This window comes from Rhinoraja longicauda, chromosome 15 (genome assembly GCF_053455715.1).
Source record: "Rhinoraja longicauda isolate Sanriku21f chromosome 15, sRhiLon1.1, whole genome shotgun sequence".
Classification (NCBI taxonomy): Eukaryota; Metazoa; Chordata; class Chondrichthyes; order Rajiformes; family Arhynchobatidae; genus Rhinoraja; species Rhinoraja longicauda.
The window spans coordinates 30,672,745-30,687,007 of NC_135967.1; the positions used below are offsets into that span (position 1 = coordinate 30,672,745).

The 14,263-nt window shown below is 38.8% G+C and overlaps 1 protein-coding gene across 1 annotated transcript in view; it reads right to left on the bottom strand.

The window, feature by feature from the left end:
• Positions 1-14,263, bottom strand: part of xpnpep2 (X-prolyl aminopeptidase (aminopeptidase P) 2, membrane-bound) — a 72,553-nt gene that overhangs the window by 14,413 nt on the left and 43,877 nt on the right. The window contains exons 14-16 of the mRNA XM_078412409.1: positions 6,667-6,738; positions 3,440-3,500; positions 1,026-1,095 (exon numbers count right to left, since the gene is read on the bottom strand). Coding sequence (XP_078268535.1) covers positions 1,026-1,095; positions 3,440-3,500; positions 6,667-6,738 — 203 coding nt within the window. The remainder of the gene's footprint in view (positions 1-1,025; positions 1,096-3,439; positions 3,501-6,666; positions 6,739-14,263) is intronic.

A 14,263-nucleotide genomic window follows, 5' to 3' on the forward strand; every position in this document is an offset into this window, starting at 1 on the left:
AGGGAGCCGAGATTCCTCCCCAATGCAGGAGCTTGATTGCCCCAATGAGGAAGGCCCGCCATCAGCTACGGGATTAGGATCGTCCCATTAACGGAAGGTTAGAGGCCCCCGACCGCTGGAGGCCAAAGAAGGGAGAGATTGAACTTTTTTTCGCTTTCCATCACAGTGAGGAATGCGGAGGAGTCACTGTGGTGGATGTTCATGTTAAAATGTATTTTGTGTGTTCTGTTGCTTTTTATTGGTATGACTGTATGGCAAATGAAATTCCTCATATGTTGCAAAACATACTTGGCTAATAAAGTATGATTATGATAATCAAGTATCTGTCAATCTCTGCCTTACAAATATCCATTGATTTGGCCTCCACAGCCTTCTGTGGCAATTAATTCCTCAGATTCACCACCACAGGAATTTAAATAAATTCACCACAGGAATTTAAATAAATTACTCCTCATCTCTTTTCCAATGGTATGTTCTTTTATTCTGAAGCAATGGACTCTGGTCCTAGACTCTCTCAATAGTGGAAACATCCACTCCACATCTACTCTATCCATGCCATTCACTATTCAATAGGTTTCGATGTCCCCCCTCAGCCTTCTAAACTCAAACGAGAACAGGCCCTGCACCCTAAAATGCTCATCATACGTTAACCCAAATAATTATTTGAATCTTTCTCGTAAACCTCCTCTGGACCTTCTCCAACGTCAGCACATCCTTCCTCAGATACTGGGCCCAAAACTGCTCACAATACTCCAAATGCAGTCTAACCAGTGCCTTATAAAGCCTCAGCATTACATCCCTGTTTTTATATTCTAGTCTCCAGTGATGCTGCCTGACCCGCTAAGTTACTCCAGCACTTTTTAGTCTATTTTGATAAACCAGCATCTGCAGTTCCTTGTTTCTACTTAATGGGTTATTGTCAGCATACACACAGTTTTTTTTCCTTAAAAATGGCAAGCACTCACACCTTCCCATTGAAAGCATACAATCATAAGCTGGGCTTGTTCACTCCTTCACTGCCTTACCGATTGTTCTGGTAGGGAAGATAGATCGAGCTGTGTCAATCTGTCCCATTAGCACCCGAGTGTAAGCTTCCTGATAAATATTTAAAAGTACATGATTCATTAAAGGACAGTATCATTCTAAATCCATAAGCTAATATGAAAGTTTAATTCATGTTTAATTGAGGAGCTCTATTCATTTAAATTAAATTCAACAGTTCTAAATGATATGGCCCAATTTCAGAATTTTGGTCAATATACAAGTATCGAACAGTTACTTCAATGGAATATTTTGAATAAAAATATAATTTAAAAAAACGTAAAAAATGATTACAGTTCAATTAAAGTTTCAGTAAGTAATAGTAAAACAAAAGAGAAAGTAAAAACATAACAATAATTCTTTTAAATAGAGGAACAAAGACCAAGAGTTGGAGACAAAGACCCAAATCCTTAAAATAAGGATTCTGGGTAAAAATGCCATAAAGTGGACACACTGCTTTCAAAAATTTATACTTCAGACAAAATATCAAATCAAAATTAGGATGAAGAACGCCACTCTCATTGCAATTTAGAATGTCTTGCTTTTGTAGATTTGTTGGACCTATGGAGATTACATTCACCAAGAATTAAAGAATGGTAATAAAGATTCTGCAGATTCTTGATGTGAATGCTCGATGTACAACATTGTAAACCAAGAAAATAATTTGTAAAAAGAAACTGTTCTTTTATTTGAATTGTTGTAAATGCCACAGGGAAGACTTTTGTCCTTTAATGGAACCAAAGTTTGGAAATGTAATACAACATGCAATAAATGGACCACTATGGGTGGAAATTTGTGCAATACCAATGGCTCAGTAACTCCTGCACATGTAAGTCGTATTTACTGTGTGGGAGTTATTGATAACTCTGTGAATGCACTTAAGGCTTACTTCTGGAATGCATTTTCAGGTTTGTTTGCATTGGAAACAATAATAAATTTGTATTCAAAATTACAAATGGATTTAATATGGTAGCTTGAAGATGGCTCATTTTCATGCAAAAATTAAAATACACCCATTTATGAGCCATGCCAGTCAGCATCCTAAGTGTATAGCACCAAGGGGTAATACTGTGCATGATTGGCAATGGTGAATAAGCTTGGGGTGCATCTTAATGGCTCTTTCCCTCACAAAAAGAGGAGAAAGCCCAGCAAGACTACCTGGCATCAAGCAAGTGCAAACTTATTACTGCTGCAGAAAGTGCCATACAATAATCTTCACCGATGAGAGTCTAATGATCTACGTTGAACGGCACTACTATCATGCCCAGCGATATCCTTGGACATGGGGGCTTCAAATTGACAAGTAACTCAACGCGACCAACCATATATATAACGTGGTAAGAAGACCATGTCAGAGGCAGGGTACCATATGGCATGTGACTCTCCTCCTGGCACCATAAGCTGGACCCCATTTACAAAGCATAAGTTAGGTGAGTGATGGAGTATTCTCCGCTTGTCTGGACTAGTGCAGCCCCAGATATACCCATGATGTTCAATATCATTCTCGACAAAGGAGCCTGTAGATTGCCAACCCATCCACTATTGTAAATATTTATGTCCTCCAGCACTCTGCTCCAAGACATTAGTGAGCGTCACGTACAAAATGCACTGCCATTGGTTACTAGGATACTCCAACAATTGCCCCAAATCTGCAACCTCTTACTAAAAGGGAAGGAGAAGGAAGGCAAGGAAGGGCACCACTATCTACAGGTTCCCTCTAAGTTGCATATCTTCCAAACTTGGAAAGATCATTGTTGCTTCATCTACATTGGGTCTAAATCCTAGAGGTCTCTACTCAACATGATTTTGGGAGGACCAAAACCAGAAGACATGTAGCGGGCTTACTCGCCTCTCTGCGAGGGCTAGGCTAGGCTAAGGCTGCAACATCAGCATCTTGAAACATGAAAAATAAAGAAAGCACAGTTATCCCCGGTAATCTTCTTTTTAAGAAGAACTACACTCGTCTTTGCAAATCAATCCTTTTCCTTGGGGGGAAAAAAACTACAGATGCTGGAAATCTAAGATAAATACAGCAAGTGCTCAAAGTATTCAGCAGGTTAGACTAAATCAATGGTAAGAGAAGCAGAGTTAATGTTTCAGATCAACGATCCTTCATCAGAATTGGGAAGAAGACAAAAGAAGCTTACTGATTTATCTTTTGCAAGATATGTACGAACTGTTGGGGATGTTGAAAACAATTTTAATAATCTATTGGTTCTTTATTTGGGATCAAAACAACCCAAAAGCATTTAAAGTTTGAAATTGGTCTATTGGCAAGATCAATAGGTAATTATTTATTTTCATTTCAGACTGATACAATGAAATTGGAGTTGGTGATCGTGTTCATGGAAATCAACACCATTAGAAGTTTAGATGGTAGAATTCCAAATTCACCTACCTTTTGAAAATCAGTTGGTATTCCCCAATGTACTGTACGGGTAATATCTGTTGTTCCATCTCTGAGTTTTTAATTCAAAGCAAGAATGTTTAAAACACAGCTTTCAAATATAAAAGACACAACATGCCTGACCATCTCTTTTGCTTTCAACTAGATTTCTTCTCAGAAGTGTTTCCAGCAAAAGCAATTGGGCATTTTTCCCATTGAATTTTAAGACACAAATTATGTTTAGCAAAGTTGAATTTTTCTCATTCTTTTGTTATAGCTTTAAAAATATTATGTTAAAAATTGATCCCATCCAGGACCCTCAGGATTAATTAGAACCTTCCAGCTAATTTTGCTATTTGCAGATCTTTGAGAAAGACTCAAAAAATAAACTGGATCTCTTTAAGTACAAGGACATTTGTTGATACAGATTGATGTTATTACATTTACCAATACTGTTCACCAATCTAGCCAGTTAATAGCTATGTGTATTTTTTTTAAAGTCACTTTAAATGGTTTTATGCAAGTCATTTGCAAGGGCTAAAACTGTACTCTGATAAATCAATCTTTACAAAGTCATTACTTTTATCTAAATCTAAACAGGGTTTAATTTTTTTTGTATTTTAAAGCATTTGTAGTTGCATTGTGCAAATGTGGTCAAACGTGGTCAATCATGAGCAAAGAAAACATTTCAAAATGAGCATAACGTACTGGAATTGGCAACTGCCCTTGGAATTTTACAACTATTTCCCATTTTCGGAAACATCCCAAAACATTTTCCAAACAATAAATCCGAAATACAGCCAGTTCATGCTGTTTCCTCGGCAAACATAGCAGCTGCTTTCTATAAAGTTAGACCCTGCAAACTGGAATGAAGCAAATGAGAAAAAAGGGGGAAGCTCATTAAGAGATTCAGAATATGGGAAATGTTCCTGGATCTAAATCATTACAACCAATGAACCCTGTGTGTGAAGTATCTCACTGTTGGTTTGAAAGATAAAACGTTTTTTTTAAAGTTTAAGAAAATTATTATTATTTTAGATCATGTAATGCATTTCTATGTGTCTTCATTGGATAAGGTTTGAATGATAAAAGGTAAAGTTAAAATACACAAGACTAAAGATATGTTTGTGATTGACTAAATGAGATATTTTTTGATGATATTACACTATTGAACAGTATATGATCAACTGTTTTCGTGCAGTCCAGTCAAAAAGAACAATTATCTGCACTTGTCTCTATTTTGCATATGGTTAAAACTAGTTTTCTACTGTTCTTGTTTGTTCTTAGCAAATGGTGAGCAGGTTGGTCTAGATATTGGAGAAGCTGCTGTATGGCCTGCAAAAGTCTAACATAATTTACCCATAACTATTTAAGTCATGGACTCACCATTGAAATAGTTCTTGGGACTATGGTGAGACACAAAAATGTTGCACATTCTTAGAGCAGCCAGGTATGAATGTGTGGAGTGGATAAATACATTACAACTTCTATTTTGTCAATTATCCACCCATATTGGATCCAATTGCACTGAAAAAAAACATGGCAGATCCAGGATCTAGATATCTCTCCTTTACATATATTGCCCCCTATTGCCCTGTTCAACACAATGTCATGGCCAAATTCAACAATACAACCAGAGTGTATAAAGTAAGGCTATGGTCAAGAAAACACATTGGCACCTCTACTTCCTCAGAAGACAAATAGCGTTCGGTATGTCTCCCTACAATACTAACCAATTTTGAAAGATGCATCATAAAAAACTTCCTACCTGGATGCATCACAACGATTTGGCAACAGCTCTGCACAAGACTACAAGAAATTGCAGAGTTGTGGATGTAGCCCAGTGCATGACACAAACCAGCGACTCATCGAATCAAACCAGCAAATCATCGACTCCGTCTAAACTTCATGCTGCCTCATGAAAGCAACCAACATCATCAAAGACTATTTTCACCTTGGTCATTCCCTGTTCTCCCCTCTCCTGTCAGGCAGAAGACATCAAACCTTGACAGCATGTACCACCAGATTCAGAACAGCTTCTTCCCTGCTGTTATCAGACTACTGACCTGTCCTCTCATAAAATATACTCCTGATCTCTCAATCTCCCTCAATGTAGCCTTTGCACTTCTTTTCATCTGCACGTTTCTCTCAACTGTAATGCTACCACGTTGTAACATTACATTCTGCACTCTAGTATTTCTTCTCTTTGCACTATTTATTTTACCTGTCCATGGCTTGATTGTCCTTGTGTATACTATAATTTGCTTGGATAGCATGTAAACAAAGTTTTTCATTGTATCTTGTTACACGTGACAAAAAAATAATGCCAATAGCGCTACTAATACCAGCACCAGCACCAGATAATCCCACAGATTTTAACACAATGCTATTTCTATCCAGGACTAAATGCTTGCCTATCTCCAACATGTTTCTTCATTAGTCAACTCATATTTTTCCTTGCTTTTATCAATTAATAGACCTGTGCTGTAGAAGTGTATTCTTTAGAGTGGTTTAGATGGGAAAAAAAGAGAATGTATTCAATCATGGAATGAAACTTTGCTGAATTAACCTAAAATAAATTATATTTATTAATGATGGAATCTAAGGAAAACTGCTGATAATTTGAAAGAACATCCTTAAGCTAATGGAGGATTAACATAGCAAAATCCGTCACCCCCAACCAGTAACTCGACTGTCTAAAGGCATATTTCTATTTGCCTAAATATTAGTATGCATTCGAAGCACCAAAGTATTGTGTAATAAAACGGAATTCAGATTAAATCATTGGATACATTCAGTTCATTGTGTTTCATTGAAATATTAGGTAATACCAGCTTCATTGAGGTAATAAAAAGAGAAAAAGAGTTAATTGGACTCAACGACCAACAATGAAAGGGATTTCCAAAGTTTTGAAGTTATGGGAGAGGATAAGTTAATGTTTGAGCTTGATTTCCAATGAGGCTTGGCAGTCAAGATACAATGTTTGCAGGGGAAATTGACCAGGAACCTGTTTGGCTATAGTCACTGATGACTCTGTGTAGTTGTTTTAAGATAAATTCACTGATTATGATCATGCTTCAGTTTTGCACATAAGCAGGTGACCTTTTATTGCTGAATCTACACTGCAGCACAGATAGGGTAAATCTTTACCAACATGAATTATTTTTATCATATAAAAAGGATATTAACTGAAGATGGACTTGTAATTTATACCATCATTTGTGGATGTTGAAACTTACAGGTACTGTCCTCCAGAGTCAACCAAGTACATCTCATCTGGTGTCAGCTTTCTTTGGGTTTCTTCATTGGGACTAGCCAAAAAAATGAATAAGACGTTATTGACACTGACAGCTGTGATCCAGGAAAACAACCTCAGCTTTGAACAAACTGAGTTTAAACTGCAGATTTAATTAAAATATGCTAGCATACTTTTTGAATTTCTAGGAAATTTATGTTTCCTCCTCTACATCCTCAAAATATTGAAATTGAGGTACTCTTATTCTAATTCAAAGGACAAGTTTTTGGCCCTCTTTGTTGACATTCCATGGCATTACCGCCACTGAACTCATCTGAATAACAGACACAAAATGCTGGAGTAACTCAGCAGGTCAGGCAGCTTCTCTGGAGTAAAGGAAGAAGTGATGTTTCAGGTCGAGACCCTTTATCAGTCCGTCTCGACCTGAAACATCACCTATTCCTTTTCTCCAGAGATGCTGCCTGACCTGATGCCGAGGTACACCAGCATTTGTGTCTATCTTCAGTGTCAACCAACATCTGCAGTTCCTCCTTACACCGTTTGCATAACATCTCAGGTCTGCCTTTATCTAGAAACTTAACAGGGTCAGCCATGAAAGTACTGCAGATCCAAGAACACATTGCAGACTCGGTAACAAATCTTTGCAGAATCAATGGAGGTGTGATGGAATAGCTTTCATCTTCCTGGAGAATGAGCTCCAACAACACTCAGCGAGTTCAGTGTAAGCAGTAGCTTACATTCCATCCATTGTGTTAAACATTCACTGTCTACCACGAGGTAGTGGTAGCACTAGGTGCACTAGGCACCAAGGTTACAAGACTGGAAGGTAAGAGAAGCTTTGGCAAATTGCGTTGGTGTATTTTGCCAAAGCTATTCTTACCGTCCAACCTCATAAACACTACCACTTAAAACGCTGCAATCATTAGGAAATATCACCATCTACAAGTTCATCTCCAAGTCACAAATCATTGTGGCCTGCAAATATGTAATTGTTCCCTTTTTCCTAGATTTAAATTCTGGCCTACAATCCAACAACAATATGTTGGTATATTATTCACAAGGACTATGGTTCAAACAGACAGCTTATTACCACCCACTCAAGGGTAATTATAAATAGGCACCAAATCTATTACCAGGAATGCTATAACATAGAAACATAGAAAATAGGTGCAGGAAGAGGCCATTTGGCCCTTCAAGCCAGCACTGCCATTCATTATGATCATGGCTGATCATCCACAATCAGTAACCTGTGCCTGCCTTATCCCCATATCCCTTGATTCAACTAGCCCCTAGAGCTCTATCTAACTCTCTTTTAAATTCATCCAGTGAATTGGCCTCCACTGCCTTCTGGGGCAGAGAATTCCACATAGGAATAACATAGGAATGAATGAAACAAATTCATGGAATTTTAATGCTTAAGTCTATTATCTCGATCTGCTAATAACCAATCTTTTAAACTCAATTTCAATATCATGTAATATAGGCATTTGTTGATGTGAAACGATGGGGAAGTGCATCTGAGGAACCTACACTAAATACGTAAGCCTCTTTTTGTCTTTCACTATGTGTTTGATTCGAATTTGATCGCCATTTCTTTGAAAGGTCAGTGTTTCTCTTTTGTATGCCTACCACAATGCTGACCTACCACCTAACTTCTGAACTTTGCCCTTATTGTGTTAAAAACGAAAATTGAAATAGCGCATGAAAGTGAAATTTCCCTTGGTTCACAGATACAGTGAACCTAGTATGATTGCAAACAATTATTGGCCATGGGGGCAAGGAACTGACTACATGACAGTGGTGTTTCCAACCATCATTGATTGCCCAGGACTTTCCTCAAATGGGAATTTGATCCCTTGGAGGACAACTGCCAGAGATACTTCTTTCCCTCGTGGTTCCTGGTTTCTATTATTTCCTATCAACTTAGCACCTACGATAAATCACTGAGATTTTTTTAAGCTAATTAGTGAAGGTATGTCCTCTTATTCTACTTTAAAAAATATCTGGTCAAGTATTTGCATTGCCAACACTTAGAAGATCACAGACCAAGTGCTGGTAAATAAGATTAGTATAGATGTGTATATAGTATAAGATTAGTATAGATGTGTACTTTAAGGACAACATGGACATTGTGAGCCAATGGGCCTAGTGCTGCGTTGTATGACTCTGGTTTAGTCAGTTGGGAATGTGGGTTAAAGAATGGAAATTCAAATTTAAGTCTGACAATTATGAGTGTTGCACGTTGGTACATCACATGTAGGACATTCACAGTAAGTGGTAGAGCCCTGGAGAATGTTGCAGAACAGAGATATCTAGGAGTACAGGTTGAAAGACTGGAGCGACGAGGCTTGTATACACTGGAATTTAGAAGGATGAGAGGGGATCTTATCGAAACATATAAGATTATTAAGGGGCTGGACACGTTAGAGGCAGGAAACATGTTCCCAATGTTGGGGGGGTCCAGAACCAGGGTCCACAGTTTAAGAATAAGGGGTAGGCCATTTAGAACGATGAGGAAAAACTTTTTCAGTTAAAGAGTTGTAAATCTGTGGAATTCTCTGCCTTAGAAGGCAGTGGAGGCCAATTCTCTGAATGCATTAAAGAGAGAGCTAGATAGAGCTCTTAAGGATAGCGGAGTCAGGGGGTATGAGGAGAAGGCAGGAACGGGGTACTGATTGAGAATGATCAGCCATGATCACATTGAATGGTGGTGCTGGCTCGAAGGGCCGAATTGGCTACTCCTGCACCTATTGTCTATTGTCTATTGCATGGTTCCCTGAAAATGGCAAGTCAGGTGAATTGTGTGGTGAAGAAATCCTTTGGAATGCTTGCCTTCATTGGGAAAGGTATTGAGTGCAAAAGTTGGGACATCATAGTGCAGCTGTAAAAGTCGTTGGTGAGACCACACTACTGCATGCAGTTCTGGTTGCCTAGCTATAGGAAGAAAGAGTGTCTGGAAGTTGAAAATGGTGCAGAAAAGATTTACAAGAATGATACCTGGACTTGTAGACATGAGATATTGCACGAGGTTGGATAATATGGGATTTTTTGTTTGCAATGTAGAAGGTCAAAGGGGTAACCTTATTTAGGTGTACAAGATCATGAGGGATACACATAAAATAAACACCCACAGGGTAGAGGTTCCTGAAACTCAAGGGCATAGGCTTAACGTGAGAGGGGGGGAGATTTAAGAGGGACCTTAGGGTCAACATTTTAACCCAGAAGGTAGTCGGTATCTGGAATGAGTTGCCAGAGGAAGCTATAGAAGCAGACACAATTACAACTTTTAAAAGGTATTTGGCAGATATCTGGATAGGAAGAGTTTAGAGGTCGATGAGCCAAATTCAAGCAAATAGGATTATCCCAGCATGCCAACGTGGTCGTCATGGACAAGGTGGGCTGAAGCTCTCTGACTCTGGGTGCTGTACAGCTCTCTGACTCTATGACTTACTGCCTATGATATATTCTTACTGCCTATGACTTTCATGCAAACAAGGCCAACCACAAATCACAGACTCTAATTAGCATGAGATAATATTCCTCTTCTAACAGAAAAATGTGGATTGTCCTTTTTACTCCTTCTGATTAATGGCCCGCTAAGTATCTTGCAGGAAGGCGTGCTCCGAAATATCCAATTTCTAAGGATGTGAGAGCCATTTATTATCAGAAAACAAGTATTCTCTCACTTTTAATTTTTTTTTAAAAGCCATCAACCCCTTTTAAATGTATGCATTCCAAATGTTAAACAATTTGACCACTTTAGTTAAGTAGGCCCCATGAAAATATGCATGAGGGTCGGGGGTTTTTTTGAAGTTGCTTTGAAAGTCAAGATTAGAATTCAAACATTGACCTCCAGATTCACTCAATTGTGATAGATGGGAAGATGGTTTTAAGGTTGGAATAACTTCATCTATTTTGGTTCCTGGCGACGCTAAAAACTTGTCAAACCTAAATGGAATGATAAGAGTATATTAGGGAAACATAAAAATGAGCTTCTCTTTTATTTCAACAGTTCTTTGGTTTTATGGCACAGTATAAGAAAATAACTGCAGATGCTGGTACAAATCGAAGGTATTTATTCACAAAATGCTGGAGTAACTCAGCAGGTCAGGCAGCTTCTCAGGAGAGAAGGAATGGGTGACGTTTCGGGTCGAGACCCTTCTTCAGACTGGCACAGTATGATCAGGCCGCACTGCTGTTGCTCCCATTTTCTCGAGAGTTAAAAAAAAAAACATAAAACTACTTTTTAGTCGCTATGATTTTCAAATTTTTTTTTCATCTTCCTCCCCATAATTGTTCATTGTCAAAAAGCAAATTATTCTAAATGTCAAGTTGCAGAGGTCAGATTTCCTGTTCTTTTGGTGATTCCTGCCTTTTATTCAGAGCAAAGAAAATCAGTTTTAATTAATGCTGGAGATAGACACAAAAATGCTGGAGTAACTTAGCGAGTCATGCAACATCTCTGGAGAGAAGGACTAGGTGACGTTTCAGGTCAACATCCAATGTCACCTATTCCTTTTCTTTCAGAGATGCTGCTTGATCTGCTGAGTTACTCCAGCTTTTTTAATCTACCTTCGGTGTCATCCAGCATCTGCAGTTCCTTCCTACATTATTAATTTAATAGGGATTTGGCAGGAGCAGAGGTGAGGGAGAAGAATGGGTATGAACTTCATCCTCCGTTGCATGCACTAAATATTTTATAAAATAATGTATGCACATGCAAGTTTGTTTCAGAAGTTCAATATTGTTGAATCAATGGTATAAAATTTTCAAAGGAGAGTTTAACATGCATATTTCATCTCAATATAGATGCCCAATATTTTCACATGGATTGAACCCTACCACTGACTGTTGGCATATATATTTGGACATTCACTTGTAGCATTGGTACAGTTTTGCCACAATTTTCCTGCTTGGCCTCAACGTTCCATGTCTTTAAACGTTCTCATTTTCAGAGACCCAGGACATTCGGCCAACTTACTTCATGGTGGACCTGCTGCCTCATAGTACCAGAAACCCAGGTTTAATCCCCACTTCAGGTGTTGTCTGTGTGCAGTTTACCCATTCTCCCTGTGACCGTGTGGGGTTCCTCTGGGAACTCCAGTTCCCTCCCACACCCCAAAGACAGCGGGGTTGTCGGCTAATTGGTCTCTATAATTGTCCCTGATGTGTAGAGAGTGGATGAGAAAGTGAGATAACATAGAACTAGCAAGAACAGGTGATTAATGGTTGGGGTGGACATGGTCTGTTTCATGCTGTACCTCTAAACTAATTGACTGTTAATCTTTCATGACATATTTCCATTAACCACTCTTGTCAATCCTTCTTCAGAGGACTATTAAGGGCCACATGCTTCAAATTATGGCAACTCAGCTGTTTAATGTCTCTGGTGTAATTCTAGATTTATGTGACAGTTGGCACATAGTGTAACATAGTGTGTTTTACCTAATTACCTACAGTATCAGTAATGGTTAACCAGCACTATAACTATTGGTTAAATTAGTAATTTGGCAACAAATAACATGTCCAAATCACTTCTAAATCATAAAGTAGCGCAGATAATGATCTAGAAATTGTGGTGCATCGGAACTAAGTTTCATGTACGTGTATCATTATATCATCTAGTTAGTACATTAAAAAAGAACATGAGTTTCTGTCTTATGCACTTTCCATACTGCTGCCATTAAACTCTGTCATATTCCAAAAAGATAAAGAAAATTATGACATCTGAGATCGAGGACTAATCAGGTAGGGATAAGGAGATGTAAGCTCACTAGAACATGGTTAGAGATTTTATTGGGACTTGGGCCAGGATGGGTTTAGACAATGGAGGCTGGTTTGGATTGTGTCAGCTTGGGTCGGCGTAGTGGCGCAGTGGTAGAGTTGATCCCTTACAGCACCGAAGACCCGAGTTCGATCCTGGCTAGGGGTGCTGACTGTACGGAGTTTGTACCTTTTCCCTGTGTTCGGGTGGAATTTCTCCGGGTGCTCCAGTTTCCTCCCACACTCCAAAGACATACAGGTTTGTAGGTTAATTGGCTTCTGTAAATTGTCCCTAGTGCACACATAATGTGCATGTGTATGTGTGCTCACTGGTCAGCAGGGACTCAGTGGGCTGAAAGGCTTGTTTCCACGCTGTATGTCTAAAGTCTAAAATAAAGCAGAAAATCTCTACCTTACTGAGGGGAAGTGGTGAGGGGAGGGAAGAAGGGGGTGGTTGGAAATCTATGTGTGAGACAGTGCTCAGAAAATGTGGGGGGAAATCAGTGAGTTAGGGAATTGGAGGGGCAGGTGGAGGGATTTGTAGTTACAGATAATCTGTGTATGAGTGGATTAGAAGTGAGGGTTTGTTGCCTGTGTAGAAGGTAGGTAGATCATGGCCCAGCCAAATATTGTGTTAGTAATTGCCTTAAAAATGCCCAAATGACTGGCAGTCATAGGACAATATGAACTTGTTTCCTTTGGTCCAGGGGTGAAAGGGTGCTATTTGATACATGGAATTATGTAAGGTACACAAGTATGACTCATGCCGAATTAAAGCAAAACCACACGTAATGCTTTTCAGCACATTTATCCCTGGAAGAGAATATTTTCAAGTGCACAGAAAGAAACAGTGCCAATAAACTAATTTCTTGGCCTGCATTGATAAGGTTGAAAATTAGCTTATAAATATTGTTCAAAATATTCAAATATCCAGCTTACGGCAGGAAGAGGCACGAGTAATAAACAGTAACACAGGTATCAAAGTCCTCATTACTTTTTGAAATTGCAATTCATAATCAGGCAACCCAGTATTAATGATTAACAAAGTCACTTAAATAATTTCTTCTCACTGTTTTCAACTATAATTGTTCACTTACAGCACCAAAAGTGACTATCAGGGCGGAATAGAAATATAAAACGTATATAATTCTGATAAGCAAGACTAAAGATTTAGAGTTAGAATTATTTGCAGTATTGTGTGCTGTCCTGGCCTCCCCATTAAAGGAAGTATGTGGAGGCTTTGGAGAGGGTACTCAAGGGGTTTACCAGAACGCTGCCTGGATTAGAGAGTGATATTCATAATAAGGAGAGGATGGACAAACTTTGAATGTTTTCTCTGGAACATCAGAGGATGAGACGAGATCTGATGGAAGTAAATAAAATGATGAGATCCATAGATAGGGTGAACAATCAGATCCTTTTTCCCCATAGTAGCTATGTCAAAAACTGGAGGGCACAGCTTTAAGATGAGAGGGGTAAAATATAAAAGGGGATGTTCAGGGGAAGTTTCTTTATACAGAGTGGGACGTTCCAGGAATGTGCGGCAGGAGTGGTGATGAAGGCAGATATGATCGAGTGGATTAGGAGAGGATGTTTCCAGTAGTGGGAGAGTCTAGGATCAGGGGGCACAACCTCAGAATAAAAGGATTGAGAATTGAGATGAGGAGGAATTTCTTTAGCCAGAGGGTAATGAATCTGTGGAATTTATTGACACAGACTGCAGTGAAGACCAAGTCATTGGGTATTTTTAAAACAGTGATTGATAGGTTCTTGATTAGTGTCAAAGTTTATGGGGGGGAAGGCAGAAGAATGGGGTT